This window comes from Ceratotherium simum, chromosome 6 (assembly GCF_057802395.1).
Source record: "Ceratotherium simum simum isolate JZ-2026a chromosome 6, ASM5780239v1, whole genome shotgun sequence".
Classification (NCBI taxonomy): Eukaryota; Metazoa; Chordata; class Mammalia; order Perissodactyla; family Rhinocerotidae; genus Ceratotherium; species Ceratotherium simum.
In genome coordinates this window covers 54,242,306-54,261,253 of record NC_141905.1, presented here as the reverse complement: position 1 = coordinate 54,261,253, position 18,948 = coordinate 54,242,306, and the positions used below count along the sequence as shown (strand labels likewise).

Here is an 18,948-nt window from a genome sequence, read left to right as displayed (position 1 = left end):
GTCCAAAAATTTGAAATACTCATGGAAACAGAAGGCTTGTTGAAGCTACAAGAACAGTCAGTTCCAACATTACTGAGGGAATCTAGAGTTCTCATTTCCTGGGAGCCAGTAGATTTCTGGGTTTCCCCTGTCAACTGGAGAACTTGGAGAGGGAAGGCAGACTCAGAGCAGCGTGTCTGTGTTTGCAGAGAGGAGGGGACCTGAGAGGGAGGCAGAGGCGGAGAGTGGGAAGGGAGTAATGGGAAATGGTGACCTGTCAGACAGTTGGAGCAGATACAGGCTGATGGAGCCACCCAGGCAGGTTGATGGACAGTGTCTGGCCTACTCTCGAGGCCTCCCCTCTTCGTCCAGTCAGGCAGCTGTTAACTTGAGATTTCTGTTCACAGGCTATCTTGCTAAGAGTTCTCAAAGACTGAAGCAGGTGGCTTTAAACAACGACTATCATTTTTTAATGCTTGCATGTCAGACACTGTGTTAAGAAGTTTACGCTTGATCCTCACAATAACCCTATGATAGATAATACTCTCGGTCCCCTTTGTAGATGAGACAGAGGGAGGTTACGAACTTGCGAGAGTTCACAGAGCCAGGATTTGCTTCCTGCCCTCTTAATGCTCTCCTTTTTATTGCTCAGGCAGGAGAAGAAAGGAGGCAAAACTGCTTTCTCTGTGTGACCTACAGGCTTTCTAGGATAATATTCTCAGAGATTTTAGGCAAATCTACACAGGTCAATCTTAAAGAATTTACCAGTTATTAAGAAAGAATTTTTCCTCTTGAATATTATTTTTAATATGCTGGGTTTCCTTCCCTTCTCTTTACATTGTTTTCTTAGATTCTAGCTTGGGGCTTAAGAAATATGAAGAACTACCAGATGGCTTCTGTCACATCCCCCAGTCTCATCGTGGAGTGTGGAGGGGAAAGGGTAGAATCAGTGGTGATCAAAAACCTTAAGAAGACACCCAACTTTCCCAGTTCTGTTCTCTTCATGAAAGTGGTACAGTATCAAGACTCTGTAATAGTCCATGTGTGTTGAGTAGCTGAATTTTACTTGAAATGTGCATATATATACATCACAGACACACACACACACACACTCACATATAGTTTATATGTTTCCAAAGTCTGACAACAGATAGAAAAACCCTGCCTTGTATGCAGCTTGTCAGTGACTTTTCCTCCCTAGATTCTCAAACTGTAGTGATGGTTTCTTATAGCTTCAGACAACCCCAGCAACACAGAAATATCTATGAGAAATACTAATGTATTTCTCCAATAAGCTTTCCATCTAGTCAGCTGTCAGTTACAGGCTCTTGGTTAATCCCCCTGAGGGCAGAATGTTAACCCTCAGTCATGTCCCTGCTGGTGTATGTGGACCAGAACCCTCTGGATAGGGACTGCTGGCTGGGAAAGGCAGCTGCAGAGGAACTATATGGAGTGATGGGGCCATGCCCTAATAACTCGTGACTGTGCCCCTCCTCCAGGTGCCCCTGGGGTGGCACCCACTTTGTTCCATCTAAGTTACCCTCTGGTTATTAGCGACAGCATCACATCCAGTTCACAGTCCTCCATCGTAGACCCCATAATACTTTGGAACAAGAAGAAGTCACCTAGTCTTTCCATCTTTAAATCAGTTAAATCCTTAACTTTTCAGAAAAGAGAAAATTTTTCTTTTTTACTTTACTAGATAAAAGATATAAAAATAAAGATGTTTCCTCAGTTTGAAGGAGTAGAAGGCCGAGAACCTTCCCATTCCTTTCCCTACCCCAGTCATTTTCCTGCCCTTGGTATCTCCAGCACACCACTCTTGAACTCTAGGGTCATGTGGTTCAACTTGTCCTTTTACAGATGAGGAAACTGGGGCCTAGAGAGGGGGAACGCCGTATCCATGTCCCACAGTGAGTGCAGGCCACGCCTTCTGTGCTGCACTGGTTATGTCGACACTACAGCAGCAGCCACAGCTCGGTGCCAGCAGCATTCATACTCCCTGCATTTAGTCTTTACTGCAACCCCACAGCAAGGCATTTTCACTCCTCTTTTGCCCACTTTGGAGGAAACTGAGAGGTTAAGTAATTTACACAAGGGCCACAGCTAGCAAGTGGGTGGCCGGAGTTTGGACTTAGGTCCCTCCAACTCCAAACACCATGTTCTTCCCCCTACAATGGTGCACCACCTGGACCCTCCCAGCCAGAATCCTAAAGTGGTCACCCCTGGGCCCCTCCACACATCCTTGTCCACTCCCCAGCCCCTCCCCCACCTCCCAAGTTCTAGTCTAGAATCTAGCCTTAGTCAGTGGAGGTGAGGAAAGCCACTCCATCGACCCCAGCTTCTATTCCTGTGCAAGGCCAGAGGTGGAAATTCACCTGAACCACTCATCAGGCAGGCCCTGGGACCAATCCATGATTCCCCAATCAGACAGTATCACCAAGGCCACCCAGTTCCACGTGGAGGAACCAGGAGGAGTCAAGGAAAAATGAGCATCCGATTTGGCACTAAATTTCCAGGGCTAAAAGACTCCAAAGCCACAGTTATTTCCCTTGAAGTTTCAGTTTCATCTCGGTCATTTCTAAATTCTAACTAATTCTGACTAAAGGCTGACTCCACATCCTGTTACAGAGCAGAGCCAGGTACTGAGGTACTATTCTAAGCACTTCACATATTAATATATGTGAATTCAACAACCCCACTGTTACTGAGGCACTAACTGGCCCACAGGAAAGTTCCCAAAGGTCATGCAGCAACTGATGGCAGAGCTAGGATTTGATCCCACGTGGGTGCCTCAGAGCTCATGCCCCTGAGCACTGTGCTGCTTGCCTAGTTACAGAACTACTTATTTGCCCTGGGCTACGCCAAATGGGCAAAAAGAGTCTGGGTTTTTCGCTTTGGGAGAGTTGATTGGCAAAGCTGCCCCTGTTGGGCCTTGTACAGAGAAGTGACACCTGCCTCTGTGCTCCCCAGTTCTTGCCCAAGGAGGAATTGTACATGCCTCCGCTGGTGATCAAGGTCATCGACCACAGGCAGTTCGGGCGGAAGCCCGTCGTCGGCCAGTGCACCATCGACCGCCTGGACCGCTTCCGCTGTGACCCTTATGCAGGAAAGGAGGATATTGTGCCACAGCTAAAAGGTAAAATGCAGCTCTATAAATAACATTCGGGGACTTGCATGCATGATCTGATTTAATCTTTACAAACCTTCCCAAGGTAAGTATTCGTCGTCCAGATTTGCAGATGAAGAAATGATTTGATTTACAGTGAGTTGTGTGACTTTCCCACAGTAATGTAGTTAGTAAGTGGCAGAGCTAGACTTGAATCCTCACCTCATTTTGGGGGGAAACCAAGGCTCAAGCTATTACCTTCTGAAGTATCCTGCTCGGATGAACACAAGACTTCTTTTTAGGAAATGTTATGTGCTTCATGAACTTTTCATAGATCCCAGCAGGGAAGACAAACAAGGAAATGGGTGACTGCAGTCCAGTGTGATAAATATTTTGATGGGGAAATACAGGAGCCCCCCCACGAGCACTGAAGGGGGGAGGATTTTTATTTCAAATTGCTTTCCATCTGTTGTCCCATCTCATTAATGCATCACAACATTGTTGTGATGTAATTTGAAAGATAATATTTGATTGTTATCCATCGAGGAAAAAATAACACCTGCTGAGTTTAAATAACTTGGCTTAGCTCACATAATTCATAAGTAAATGATAGAGCAGAGCATAATACTTACTTTAGAATTCCATAATAAATCATAACTAAGGCATAGCATTTTGCTATTGTCCATTCAATAATGACTTATTTTTAGCTTACCATGCGCCAGGGACTATGTTAGGCCCTGGGGACTGGGTCCCATCGGTGAACAAGATCCCAGGGCCCCTGGCCTCGTGAGATGAGACCCCATGGAGAACTGGCTCACACTCATTCAGCTAATCATTGGTTGCTTCAACACTGAAACAGATGTCTTCTATTTAAGCAACTGTGGGCTAACCAGTTTTTTTAATCTTCCATAAGGTTTGGTGTTGATTTTGCAGAGCCTCTGAGACTCATCTGCCTTGTGGGTCTGAGCATCCTGTCCCCGATTCAGGAAAGAGGAAAAAATAAAATCCACAGTCACACTTGAGCAAAACCGTACATGTGTTTATCTGTTAATTTCCCATGCAAAGCATCTTGTGCTGAATTGATGGTGCCTAAAATAGCAACATTTTTATAACAACAAGGATTAATGTAACTGCAGGAATTGTTTTATTTGGGGTTGCTAAATAGAGAGAAACCATTTTCCTCGTGTTTTTCCTACTGCTTTCATGAGAGAAATTTCCTTGATGTAAATATGTGAAATCATTACAAATGCTGCAGACTTTCTCTGGATGGACCTGTATGTGCCTGTTGGTCACAGGTAGGTTGGTCCCAAGGCAGAGGCCTCCTGGTTAGTGATTCTACGTAATTAATGTGAAGTGTGGTCAAGGCTTCATGAAACCCCTTGAAAAGGAAATCCTTAAGGAATTTGGGATGAGGGGAGCATAATGTTCCCAAGACCAGAATCTATTATTGTAGATCGATCTGGTACTTTCTTAAAACCAATGACAGGATAAGAGATGAGTAATGTGCTTGTTTCGCCTAATGTTGGAAGCACACAGAATAACTTTGTCCTCTGTCCCTGAGGCTTTCTTTACCCCAGGATGGTAACGCGGAGAACTGACAATATCAGAAGGAATTTGCATACAGTTGTGTCCCCCATGCCTGCCCATCTGGCTGTCACGTTCTGTGGTGCAGTTGTCAGGATTTGTGGGGGAGCTATCTTGGAAGCGTGGAGACTGCTGGTAGATCTGGGGCTGCCACGTGGATGTACAACGACCTCGCATCGTGACATGCATGTCATAGATGCTCAATAAATTCCAGTCCCCCCTGCCTCCCCAGTGTCCCCCTGACCCTTTCTCTGACATTTACTGAGCATCTACTCTGCTCTGGGCTCTGGTTGATGGTTAAAACACAAGCTTTGGGCTCAGACAGACCTAGATTATTTACTTTCACTTTGTCCTAGTTGTTTAACCTGAAGCAAGTGACTTGCTTTCTCTTAGCCTCAGTTTTTTAATCTTTATAATGGGGATAATGATACATATTCTACACTATTGTTGAGGGATTAAAATGAGACGTATGTAAAGGGCGTAATCCACTGCCTGGGACATGGTAGGTGCCTAAAAAATGTGTCTTCCCTCCCCTCCTGTATGTTCTATATGTCAGTTGCCCCAGTGGGATAAACAGGAAGTTATTTTGGCTTGGCAGAGTTTGTTCTGTCTGGGTTCTGGCCTCCTGTTGAAAGTCTGACTGCCTGATGCCTTCCTCCATAAAGGGGAGACGTACCTCTCACCCCCATCCTGCACAGGCTGAGGCTTTGGTACCTTCTTCAGCTGAACCAGAGCTGGTGAGCCCAGGGGCTGCTCCTGAGCCCTTGCTCTCACTCCAAAATCCAGGGCCACAAATATTCTGGGAATTGTCTAAAGGCAGAACATGTGCCTTCTCCCTCTGCATACACTACGAGAACCAGGGCTAAATGAGCTGCTGCAATTTCAGACCTGAATGTGCAACTATTCACCTTGTTTTGCTTTTTTGTGTCTTAGAACAGATCCCATGAAAAGGAGACTCCTTTAGATGTAGGTTCCCCCACCCCACCCCTGCATCCTCTAAAGACATGTGTTGACACAATTGACAGTTCTTTTTTGAGTACTTCCGCTATATATAGGTACTGGGCTAATTGTCCAAAACAAAAGAAAAATGAGCCATATAGTCCCCTGAAAATGTCGAAAACCATATCAGATTTTGGGAAAAGTGATAAATTATTGGATTATTTTCTATATTCGCCTGTGGTCCTCTTCATTCGATAAGTCTCATCCAGGAATAAACACTACCATCCACTCTATGGCTGTTAAATTTGAACTTGGAGTAGAATGTTCAACACTATATGTTTGTAAGTATCTTAGATTAAGAAATTATTTGTCTTGCAGCCTCCTTTATGTCTACGCCACCCTGCCGGGATGTCATTATTGAAATAGAAGACACCAAACCATTACTGGCTTCAAAGGTAGGCTTCGGGACTAATCGTTGGATAATGTCAGTTTTGTCTTCTAGATGTCTCAGCAGTGGGTGAAGTCAGTCAAACAACCATTCAATGCAATTAAAATAATAATAATCAAACTAATTTATTGAGATAAAGAATCTGAATAGTGCACTCGTCAATAGTTATGAAGACATTATGTGGACTAATGTCCTCCACCCTGTTACCCAGATACTTGAAATAATACCCAGGCCCAGGCCCAGGCCCCATCCTCCAAGAGGGAGAGAGACCCAGATGTCAGTATATTTTAGAATCTTCCCTAGTGATTCTAACGGGCGGCAGATCTGAGAACCATTGATGTGGACAGTCTGAGTGGTATCATTTGCTGGAAAGAGCAATTTCAGGAGCAAATTTACAGCATCGTACATTCAGAAGAGGCATGCATGTAGCATGGCAGTTTTTTTCCCTGCATGAAACTGAAGTGTCATAGATTTTTAATGACTCTATTTGTCGGTGTACGGGACATCCCTGATTTTTATATTCACTGTGGTTTTGAAGTCAAGAAATTGGTGGAAATGCTCACTCAGAACCCCATTTTAAAACCATTCCAGCCAATTCTACAAGAAGGAAGGAAAAATAAGATCTCAGCCTAGAAAAAAGAAAACATCAAATATCTCTGTGTTTCTGTTGGCATTTATGATGGACTTTCACAGCGTGTTTTAACGTGCAAACTGGCCAAAAAATGCACTTTAATGTGTTATGTCCATAAACAGTGCCTTTAAAAAAATCCACTTCTTTCCCGCTGCATTAAACTCACTGACAATCGGACCATACTAAATGTGGTCTTCACAGCCAGCACTGTGCAGCAACGTGTTTGATTCTGTTCCCTGGAAATCTCTACAGTCACAAATGACAATATCAAATTTGCAAAACTGCTATGTTCACTTTATCAACAACCCCAAATATTCCTAATAAAATAGTAGTAGCCTAGAAAGAAGTTAAGTATAATATACTTAAGATCCTTTATGTACATATTCACAACTGCTCTGGAAGAAGGCAGTTTAAGATCCGGCTCTATAATCTGCCTCCAGCTTTCCTACCTCCCATTGTCAATCAATTCTTATTCTTGCCTGCTCTGTACTCAGTAGCCCTAGATATGGGGGATTAAGAAGAAGAATAAAGCCAATCTATGCCGCCATTCTCATTCATTCCTTAACAATAGTTAACAGATGATTAGGCTACTGTAGCAACACATTGTGAAAGTTCAGTTTACATCAGAGAATTTAAATTGCAATCCAGCAGGATTGGAGATGGTAGTACAGTCATCAGTGGGTAATTTCCCACTGTATTATAAATGACTTGCATCAGCTTGCTCTCCCAACACTCAGTTGAGGTACGCTGTTTTCATAAGAAAGGCTGGTTGGAATGTCCTCTAAAAAACTGATTCCACTTGTTCATCAGGGAAGATAGTACACACCTTTGCCAAGTGAAATGAGCAAAGTTGAGCTTTGGAAGAGCCAATAACAAGCTTGCTGATGTCCTATATTGCATGTACATGTAGTATTATACATACATACATGTGATATACATGTATGCATGTGATATGCATGTGTTACATGTACATGCGATGTGTGTGTAATATACATCTATTACCACTAACTCAGTTCAAGCCTTTTATATGAGTAAAGGGAAGAAGTGGGTCAAAACTGTGCTGTTGATGGGAACTGGAGGCTGTGGCTTTGGGTGACAGTCTCCTGCTCACAGAGACCCACACCGTTACCCTGTGATAACTGTGGAAGCTCTTAACGAATGGGCTCAGCACTACCACAAGAAAAGTGAGAAGTAAGTATTTGGGGCAGAAATAAGTATCTGGGTAAATGCTAGCCAGATGACATGGACATTCCGACATGGCCATTTCAACAATTACCTTCCAATTCCAGTGCTTAAGCAGCATGTCAACAGCACTCAGCAAAATGGCTTCTCCAACGACAGTGCATGTATGTATGATAAGAAAATGCATGTGGCTGCCTGGGACCGCGGGGACCTCAGTCTAAAGACTTGGATTCTCCTCTCAGATTCTTTCTATTAGTAGATTTTGGAGTGAAAGGTGATCTTTAAACAAATGTGATGGTTTTAATCCCAAGGGGAGAATCTCCTGTGCCATTTAGTGATTTGATTCCCATTGCAAATTCATTATTGGATATAATAAAGAAAGTTATTTCTGTTACTTTTCCACGTGAACTAATAAGCAAGAAGGCATGAATATATTCTCCCATATGAATCCTAAATCTTAAAATCAGCAACTTGTTTTGAATAATACTTTCAAAATCATGAGCTATTCTTTTCTTTGAAATAATTTCGAATAGATGAAAACAGATGTGAATAAACAGACTCTCAAAATCTGAATTCAGGAACCATTCAGAATGTGAAAGCACTTTTGGCATAAAATTCCTCTCTCCAAAATCTCAATGCGGCTGTGATGTTTTAACCTTTAGTCCTGTTTTGGTATGAATCTAATAGAAAGATTGTTACCTCTATCTGTCTCTCTGCCTCTCTTGGCTATTCTGTGTGCTGAGCAAAAGTCAATCCAGAAAATTCCAAGGGGCACCTATATAAGAAGCGCCATGGCCGCCCACACAGCGGCTGCAGGGAGTGCCTGTAGTGAGGAGTTGTTCTCTCCTCACGTTAGAAATGAACTTGAAGTTAGGATTTTGGAATGGGGGTCTAGATAGCAGTTCTTCAAACCGCCCCTGAGGGCGAGCTTGGCTAATGTTCCAGCATGTACCAAGAGAAAACTCAAGCCCCAACATCCTTGATCTCCATTCTCTCATCTCCTGGATGTGCCCTGAGATCAGGGTGGATTCTCCATGCAAAAACTCAAATGGAAGGATTTGGCCAGTGAGGAACTTGATATCTTAGACAATTTTGATGGATAAATATGTATTTGGTACTATAACATAGGCATGGAGAAAAACCAGGGAAAGGTACCTATATGATGGTATTTTGGTCATGCTAGACGTAAATATCTTGTGACAGGAGTTTTTGAAGGGATGAGAATTAGGCCAAGTTGGGGATATGCTTTAGGAGCTAAATGGAATGAAAGGTTTGGGGCAAGAAGATGAGCAGCTGCACCCCCCTCCCCTCCTGTATGACCACCGTTGTGCTGGCAGTTATTGAGATTGTCTAACTCCATTGAAAACATGGGACATGGAGGGCTCCCTCAGAGCCTTTCATTTTAATGCTGTTTGTAACTCTTTTGCACATTTTCAGAGAAGAAACCAATAAGGTGTATTCAATTATGAGATCATCTTGAGCTGAATAATTTAAATAATCCATTGAAATGTTGATAATATAAAGCATGCATGAAAAATAATTTCTCCTTCTCTCTTTGTCTTTAAACCTTATGCTCATGGGGTCTCCATATCTGTGTGACCTGTTATATGGTTTGCCCTCTTCCTGCCCATACATGTGATGAGCAGCTGACAGAAAAGGTAACTATTGTATGCATTTTGCTAGATTTAAGATTCATGTGTTTTCTGCCTATAACTGATATGTAAAGAAATTTTTTCTGAATCCAGGGCTGGGTTACTATCCCATAAAGGAGAAATAACTCTGTGTGTGTGTGTGTGTGTGTGTGTGTGTGTACATACATATATACACTGCACACAGGTAAGAAATAGCTTTTCTTGAGTGTTCCCTCTTCCTTCCCCCCAGACTGAATGGGAGGCTATGTTATAGGCGACACTCTGTATTTTTGGCAACATCATTCTTTCCCAGGTAGATTAAAATAAACAATGGGTGAGCCTGGTGAAAGTTTATTCTTGTTATAAATCTGAGTGGGATTTATAGCAGCGTTCTATAAACTACAGCCTTCTGCAGTTTTTTGTTTGTTTGTTTGTTTTTTTGTGAGGAAGATCAGCCCTGAGCTAACATCCATGCTAATCCTCCTCTTTTTGCTGAGGAAGACCGGCTCTGAGCTAACATCTATTGCCAATCCTCCTCCTTTTTTTTTTTTTCCCCAAAGCCCCAGTAGATAGTTGTATGTCATAGTTGCACATCCTTCTAGTTTCTGTATGTGGGACGCAGCCTCAGCATGGCCGGAGAAGCAGTGCGTCGGTGCGCGCTTGGGATCCGAACCCGGGCCGCCAGTAGTGGAGCGCACGCACTTAACCGCTAAGCCACGGGGCCAGCCCCTCCTGCAGTTTTAAAATGTTCCACAAGTGACTCTGATATGCTGTCCCTTCTGCCCAACCATGAACCACCATCTAAACCAGAAGTTCTCAACACTGGCTGCACATTGGAATCATGCAGGGAACTTAGGAAAGCATGTTGGTTGCCCAGGATTCGCCCCAGACTGATTGAATTAGAACGTCCAAGGATAGGTTGGGAACCATGGTCTAAATAAACTATAATGCCTCCCTACTTCTGTGTCACATTTTGTCATTTTCAAAGCTCTTTCTCCTAATGATCTTATTTGATTTCAAAAAAAAAACCTCTCTAAGATAGTTGGAGACAGGTAGTGTTATTATCCCATTCAGTGGATGAAGAAATTGATGCTTAGAGATGTTCAGTAACTTGCCCAACCAAGCTGGTATGGCTTGTAACATAAAGGTATGGCTTATAACGTAAAGGATGGGACTTGAATTAAAACCAGTTTTTCCAACTCTTAGCTTAGTCAGCTTTGTTTTACAATGCTTTGCTGGCTAAAAGGGCTAAGGAAATGAAATAGTAGAAATCATATATTGGAAGTTTTATTTTAATCTATTTGTATATGTAAATATCAAGTCAACAGGATAAAAAAGTAAAAACAGACAAATGAATAAATTGTGTCTATAGGATATAAGAAAACATCTAGCATAGCTGTAGGTATTAAAGCCAAACACATCTCATTGACCAAGAATGATCATTTCATCTCCAGCTTCTGGGTAGAAGAATCGTGAATGCTTTATCCATTGTGCATGTAAACAAAAGTTATGTAATCTCGCCTGTTTCAGGTTCAGAAGTACCTATTTCTCTTCCCTATTACATATGGGTTTTCCCCCATTGATTGGAAATGCTGGTCATCACTAAAGATTTTTTTCATTTTGATGTGTCTTTCTTTAGGAGGAAGAAATCGTTGACTGGTGGAGTAAATTTTATGCTTCCACGGGGGAACTTGAAAAATGTGGACAATATATTCAGAAAGGCTATTCCAAACTCAAGGTACCTGGGCCTATACTTCTGTGGGTGGGAGATCCACATCCATTATAACCGGCCACAGGCAGAGCTAAGTAGAAAACCAAAAGCTCCAATGGTGGGTGCTGATGGGGAGGCGCCAGAAGCACCTCTGGCTTCCTGCAAAGCCCTCTTGCAATGGATTTTGGCTTTGCCAAGATTCCAGGGGCTTGAGGACAGCTGTTGGTTTATGGTTATGTGACTGCCACTTTGGGGCATCAGGGCATCTGGCACAGAGTTGGGAATGGGTTGGCACCATGCTATAATTAGGCTAACAGTTGTCCAGTTTGACCCAGGGAGACCTAAAAGTCATGGAGCTCTTGCAGAACAGCATGAAATGTCCACATACTTCATCCTGTCCCCTGAATGGGCATCAGTTTCACAAGCTGAAAAGTTGATTCTGTTACATATATGCAGCATACAATCACAACAATGGGCGTGTGTGGCCAGGCGGAAGACAAGCTATTAATCTAGGCAGGCCAGGCTCTTTGTGATCTTTACGTTAATGTTTTGGGTTTTCCAATTCTTCATTCAGTTTTTCAGGCTATAATGCACTCAAGTAGAAGCAAATGATAAAGTTTTCAAAATAACGCATAGGAGAAAAAATCTTTAAAATAAGAACCATCAAGCCCTTAAAATGATTTTCCCCATCAAAGTAGAAAAAACCCACATCCTTTTGTGTTATTTCATAATATCTCAGTGCAGTTTAAGAAACATCAGTATGTAAAGAACCACTAATTTTAAAAATGATCAAACTGTCTGGTGGATCAGACACACAGTCCATCTTCCCTCCCTCCCTCCCTCTTTCCTTTCTTCCTTCCCTCCTTTCTTCCCTCCTTTCCATCTTTCTTCCTTGTCTTCATCCTCTTCTAGTTTTTTATGGAGGTATAATTTGCATACCATAAAGTAATCCATTCAATAAGTTTTGATAATTGTATACACCTATGTAAACCACCACCAAAACAAGACAAAGAACATTTCCATCACCACAGAAAACTCCTTTGTACTGCTCTCCAGTCAGTTCCCCACAACCTCCCATCCCTCCCCAAGACAGCTGATCTGATTTCCTCAGCAGAGATTGGTTTTGCCTGTTTTTATACTTCATATAAATGGACTCATACAGCATGTATTTTGTGTGTGTCTGGCTTCTTTAGCCTGACACAGTAGTTTTGAGATCCATCATGTTGTCATATGTACTGTAATGTGTCCCTTTTTATTGCTGAGTGGTATTCCATTGTATGGATATACCACAATTTGTTTATCCATTCTCCTGATGATGAAGCTGCTATGGACATTCTTGTACCATGTGGACATGTTTTCATTTCTCTTGGATGAATACCTAGGAATGCAGGATACAATTTCTGTATCCTGGAATAGGTGGATATTTAACTCCATAAGAAACTGCCAGACGTTTTTCCAAAGTGGTTGTGTCGTTCTACACTCCTGCCAGCAATGTGAGAGTTCCAGTTGCCCCGTCCACATCCCCATGCCCATTTGGTATTGTCAGTCTTTTTGATTTTTAGACTCTACCTGTGTTTTAACGAGAAATTAAGACTCTGTTGATGGTTTTCAGATATATGATTGTGAACTGGAGGATGTAGTGGAATTTGAGGGCCTGACAGACTTCTCAGATACTTTCAAGCTGTATCGAGGCAAATCAGATGAGAATGAAGATCCTTCTGTGGTAGGAGAGTTTAAGGTGAGTAAAATGTGTGTGTTCGTCCTGTTTAAAGTCCACCTTTATTTTCTTTATAGACCTAGGATAAAGGACAGCCAAATTCTAGGGCAGGGACATGTCCTCTGACATCTGAAGGATGTTAGGAGGTGTTAATGAGGAAAAGGGCAGTGGGGTCAGGGGCAAGACACTCAAAGTCAGTCTCAGTATGTTTCTTTCTCCCTGCTCATGCCAACCAGTCCTGACTCCTATAGATTCAGCCTCTCCAAGATCTTGTTCCCCTCCCCAGGCCCACTGCCCCCTCCAGGCTTTCAGCAGGACCATTGCAGCAACTTGCCAACTGATGTCCTTGCCCCCTTTCTTGTCCCAGTCCGGTCCATCCTCCATGAAACCAAATCTGATCATGTTTCTTGATTGCTTAAAGACATCGCTTGGGTTTCCACGGGATCAAGTCTCAACCCCTTCCTAAGGCGGAGGTTGCCTTTCACAAGCTACTTGTCTCCCCTGCCACCCCGCCCTCCTGCTCAGGAGGACCTCACCCAAGCTCCCAACACACCTTGTCCTCTCACAACTCCGAGCCTTGTGACAGGCTCTTCTTCCTTCCCTGGATGCCCTTCCTTCCCTCTTTGTGGTCTAACAAACTCCTAGTCATTCTTTTAAGCGCCAGCTCAAATGTCACATTCTTTGTGAATTCTTTGTGAATCCCTGATGGCTCTGGCAGAGTGACTCACTCCTGCTCTAGGCTCCCACAGGTCTGGGTTCCTGTGCTATTAAAGCACCTCTCACACTGAAGTATCTGCTTTCATGACTGCCCCTCCCTCCAACCACAGTTGGCAAATCCATGGCAGATTGCTGCTCCTTTCTAATCCTTTGCCAATAGCAGACATTGTTAATCGATCAGAGGATTATACCCTACATGCGGTCTCAAAATCCTTCTCATTACAGCTCCCCGCCAAGCAATCAAAGATGGCATGAGAGTCAAGCCTATTTAACATCCCTGTGGCAGACTGGGTGCCTTGAGTTCATTTTTGGGTCGCCAATACCTGGAACTTTGTAGGTGCTTACTTCATGCTGCTTTACTGAATGCATGTAGCTGGAACTAAGACCCACGTGTTCTGAATCCAATTTTAGTGCTTTCTCCTGTACTTAAGCTAGTTTCCAGATAAAATATATGGCCTCTCAAGCTGCCCTGATGGCTCACTCATTCAGAAAACATTTATCGTGCCCCTGCTACACGCCCGGCCCTGTGTTAGGTCCTGTAGATGGAGTGATGAACAAGACATAATTCCCACCCTCAGGAAGCTCACACTCTAGTGAAGAATATAGACGATAAATAGACAATGACACCACACGGGCCAGAGCTGCCACGGGGTGAGTGCAGGGTCAGAGGAGAGCACAGAGACACACCCAACCCGGGGACAGTCAGGAGGTTTCCTGGAAGGAGTGTCACCTTTCAGCTGAGACCTGAAGGATGAATAGGAGTTTGCCTGGGGGTGGGAGTGGGAGAGGGTTTATAGGAGGAATGCAAGGAAAGGGAAATCACCCCTCGTACTTTATTGGGTTTTAAAAATAATCACTTTTATTCCTATCTTCAAAATATGTGCAGAATTTCACTCCTTCTCGCCACCTTCTTTGACATTATGCTGGTCCAAGCCACCCCCATCTCTTGCCTACATTGTTGCCTGGTCTCCCTGCTTCTGCTCTGCCTGTCTTCTCTTCTGTGATCTATTAAATAGTTACTTGATCATCATTTCACTCTCCCTACTGGAAATATGCAAAGCGCAACATATGTTGTTTCTTTCACAAGAAGCAGCTCTTCGTCACCCAATCCCACAGCCCTTGTGGCTGTCCTGGGAGAGGAGGGCACTGCCAGGAGCCCTCTGCCCAGGTCGCCAAGGCCCTGTGAGTACATCTGTGTGTCTCTCTCCTAGGGCTCCTTTAGAATCTACCCTCTGCCGGATGACCCCAGCGTGCCGGCCCCTCCCAGGCAGTTTCGGGAATTACCTGACAGCATCCCGCAGGAATGCACGGTTAGGATTTACATTGTTCGAGGCTTAGAGCTCCAGCCCCAGGATAACAATGGCCTGGTAAGAGTTTGGGTGTGGGGCCTTCTCCTGTAGCAAGATAATTACAGTCATCAGCCACAATAATTGTCAAGTTCTTTCTTTTGGGGCGTCTGTTATCTCACTAGGGGAACGATACTCTATCAAAACGATGTATTCAGGAGGATCATCCCAACGGGGATTTATCTAAGAGGTTGAAGGGACTTTGGATGCTCTGGTTCATCCTTCTCATTTTACAGATGAGACCTGGGAGGAGATTTGCTGGGTGTTCCTCCCTGCCACCGCCTCTTCACCCCGCAGGCTTCCCTAAGGCACGCTGGCTGTGTGCTGCCCGGGGGAAGCAGGGCTCAGACCTTGACTGGGGCAGGCGGGGCCGCCACCTTTTCATCAGTGGGGAGTGGGTGTGGAGGCACACCTGAGTCTGTCCCAGAAACTGACTCAAACTTGCACCCCATGAGGACCTAATCTACCATCTGCTTTGTCCCCACAGTGTGACCCTTACATAAAAATAACACTGGGCAAAAAAGTAATTGAGGATCGAGACCACTACATTCCCAACACTCTCAACCCAGTTTTCGGCAGGTAACGTACATACCAAAAGTTTTTCTGTCATTCATTTCTTCGTAAAATATGTATTAAGGATGTGATAGGTGCCAAGCTCTGCTCTAGGCCCTGAAACTGTCACTATGAACTAGACGAAGATTCTAGTCAGTGGAGCAGATAAGACAGATGTATGTGTGCAAATAAAAGAATTTCATGGAAGTGAAAAGTGCCGTGAAGAGAATAAGATCAAGTCAGGAGGTGGGCTCCTTTCAGAGAGATTTGCTCTGAGACCTAAGGTGGGGGTGTTGGGAGTGGGGGTGGTACAAGGCCCAGGAGTCCAATAAGTTTGTGTTTTCTAGATGAGAAGGATGGGCAGAGTGACCTACCTGGAGTGACAGGGTGCTTCTCACTCCCGGAATACAGCGTGGGTTCCGTTTTCCGGGGTGTTTTGAGTCCACCATTTTGATCCAGTGAATATATTTTTGACTCTGCTATCAAAACGGAGGAGGGGGCAGAAAATGATGGAGTCAAAACGTCCTGCTCCCTCCATCTTCTGTTCCTGAAGATTCTTGAAATAGCATTATTTTCTTCATCGTTGCCACTTTAGACTTGTTTCTAGACTGTTACATTGATCTCATCAGAACCTTCTCAAGGGTAAGGCAAATCCAAGTGACCTCTAAATAGGACTGACATTTTTCAGCTATAAACTGTGTCCACGTTTAATAAAAGGTAATATTTGCTGAGCTCTGACTGTGTTAAGGCACCATGCTGAGCCGTTTATATAAAACATCTCAAAAATCTCACAACTCTGAGGGGCTATTGTTACCCCCATCTTACAGCAGAGGAAACTGAGGCACAGAGAATCAGAGCTCAGTGTGCCCAGCTGGTGGGGGCAGAGTCAGGATTCAAGCCCCGGCCGTCTGACTCTAGCGGCAGCTGCGTGGTCTCCACACTGTGCTCTTTGTCGCTGCCACAGTCAGATTTTCTTCTCCATGTCAAACCTAGCAGCCGGGCAGGACCGGGATTAGAGCCCCACTTTACAGACGAGAGAAATGGCACCAAGAGCTGCGTCGACAGAGCTAGTACACGACGGAGGCAAGATTTAGGTAGAAACTCCTGACTCCAAGCCCCAGGCTTTTCCAACACCCTTTATAATGCTTCATATTCATGGCAAAGCCATCATCACCTGTAGAAAAAGGTTCTTTGTATTTTTTCCCCTGGAAACTTGCCATGCAGGAGAATACTTTGTTCTTGTTTGATGTGTGGCCTATATGTTAATTTCTGGCTTCACTATCTCTCTCATCCTCTTCTCTACTCATGTTTGTTGGTTTGTGCCCTTACGCGTTCTCTCTTTCTCTCATGTGTGCGCGTGCAGATACACATGGAAGAAAGTCTGTCACTTGATCAAAGTCTGTCAAGTTCACACGCACCATTCTCCCCTACACATTCTCAGCCCCTGTAACACATGTGCACTGGGGACCTCACGCTCACTCAGCTCCCGGGCACGCACGCCCGCACACACACACAGCCGCACATGCGCACATCCTCTGTGCTGCACACCCCGAGGCCACGTGCCGGGGCCAGGGAGTGGAAGTAATCCTCTGGCACGGCAATGTGATCGTTTTCCTTTTCTTCCACTGATCCAGCCCTGAGGTCTAGACAGGAAAAGGCACGCAGGGCAGGAAGGAGGGCTCCGTGTGAGGGAGACAGGGAAGCAGGGAAAGCCAGGTTTACAGAGAAAGGCAGCCCTGTCTGAATCGTTGTCTCAGAGGAGCCAAGCACAAGCTGAATTAAGTGGCAGGAAAAGTCTTGCTCGAAGCCACCCCAGGAGGAAGTGATGCTGTCAGGCTCTGCTCAGCCAATCCCTGTCTGGCATGCCTGCAGACTTCCTCCATCCAGCAGGGTGGAGCCAAGGAGATGCCGACTCTGCAACCTCTGGTCCCTGCCCTTAGTCTTAGGAGGTGACTTTCTTCTCAGCAAGACTCTCAGGGATTCTGGGACAGGAATTCAGGCAGGGTCAAAATTCCTATGTCCTCAGCCACCGTTCAGCACATTCCTATCACATCATAGCATCCTCCAGATCACATTCAACAGAATGTCAGTGTCGTCCATAAGATGTTAATTAGTGTTCCAAGAAAAGAAGTATTCCTTCATCAAACCAAGACACCTGGGTTAAAAAAGATAATAATTGCAGGACCTCTCAGAGCCTTTAGTTTGCCCAGAGGAACTCCAAAAGAAGCAGTTCTCAACCTTGCTTGACCAAAGAATTCTTTTTCTTAAAGGATACATATTACCTATCCCTTGGAATCCAGTGTTGGAATTGCGGTGTTAGGGGCCACGTGTGGATACAGTGCTTTGTGTGTGATCATGATTCAAGCACCTTTTCTCGTCTGGCTGCCTGCCCCCTGCAGGCCCCTGTCTGGCTGCAGCAGTCTAGAAAAGTTGCTGAGATTTAGCTAGGAGACATCCTGGAAGCTCTTCTCCAGAGCCCCACTGACACACAGGCTTCTGCTCAAATGGATTAACATTCCTGGCTGTTTGGGCAGGAGCCATCCACACACCAGCGTGCAAGGAGAAGGGGAGGAGGCACAGAGAGAGGAGGGATGGGAGAGGCCTCTCACAGTTTCCCATCAACACAATTTATCGAGCACCTACTGGGGGACCTGTACCTGTGTGGATGGTGTAATACGGGTCCAAACCCCGATGCTGTTCAGTTTATCCCCTTCTCTGGACCGGCACCACGTTGCTCACCTACCACAGAAAGTACAGTTTGATTATTTCTCAGAAGTGTTTGCATTTTAGTACAGATTCTATAGAAAAGCCTTTGAGAACCAATGGCAGACCCAGAGGGCCTGGGAGGGGGAGGGAGCCTTCTTGGCACCATGCACATCACACCATGTTGGTGCATTCCGATCACACACACACACCCCCACACATGTGCTCTTGTGGGGTGAGTCACAGATGTTCCGTGGGGAGTGGTCTCTGTTGAGGCAGAGGAGGGAACATAGTAGGGCACAGATAGGGGGCTGGAAATCAGGATGCTTGTGCCTTACTAATCTCCCAGCTGGTGGAGATGCCTGGGTGTCCCAGCTAATAGGCATGTGATGATAATGTTAATAATATTATAATTAATGATGATTATTATAGTTATTGGGTTTTGAGCACTCATGCCAAATGCTTTCTAAACATTTCTTCACTTGACCCTGATAGAGAAGTGGGTTGGCAGGTATTATTATCAGCATTTTACACATAAGAAAACTGAGCACAGAGACGTTAAGTAACTGGGCTAGGGTCCCACAGCTAGTAAGCGGCAGAGCTGGGATTTGAACTTAGGTATTTAAAGCCCGTGATCTTCTGCTGAGCAAGTATATAATCTCTTGTGGTTTTTTTTTTACTAATATGTACTACTTATTA

General features: G+C 44.5%; 1 protein-coding gene across 2 annotated transcripts in view; it reads left to right on the top strand.

The window, feature by feature from the left end:
- The window catches only part of MYOF (myoferlin), a 153,930-nt gene that overhangs the window by 115,025 nt on the left and 19,957 nt on the right, over window positions 1-18,948 (top strand). The window contains exons 36-44 of one of the 2 annotated variants that reach the window (XM_014785548.2): window positions 830-991; window positions 2,953-3,118; window positions 5,990-6,066; window positions 7,980-8,036; window positions 9,519-9,530; window positions 11,143-11,241; window positions 12,827-12,952; window positions 14,860-15,015; window positions 15,482-15,573. In XM_014785548.2, the coding sequence (XP_014641034.1) occupies window positions 830-991; window positions 2,953-3,118; window positions 5,990-6,066; window positions 7,980-8,036; window positions 9,519-9,530; window positions 11,143-11,241; window positions 12,827-12,952; window positions 14,860-15,015; window positions 15,482-15,573 (947 nt within the window). The remainder of the gene's footprint in view (window positions 1-829; window positions 992-2,952; window positions 3,119-5,989; window positions 6,067-7,979; window positions 8,037-9,518; window positions 9,531-11,142; window positions 11,242-12,826; window positions 12,953-14,859; window positions 15,016-15,481; window positions 15,574-18,948) is intronic. The other variant, XM_004427840.2, reaches the window with a different exon arrangement.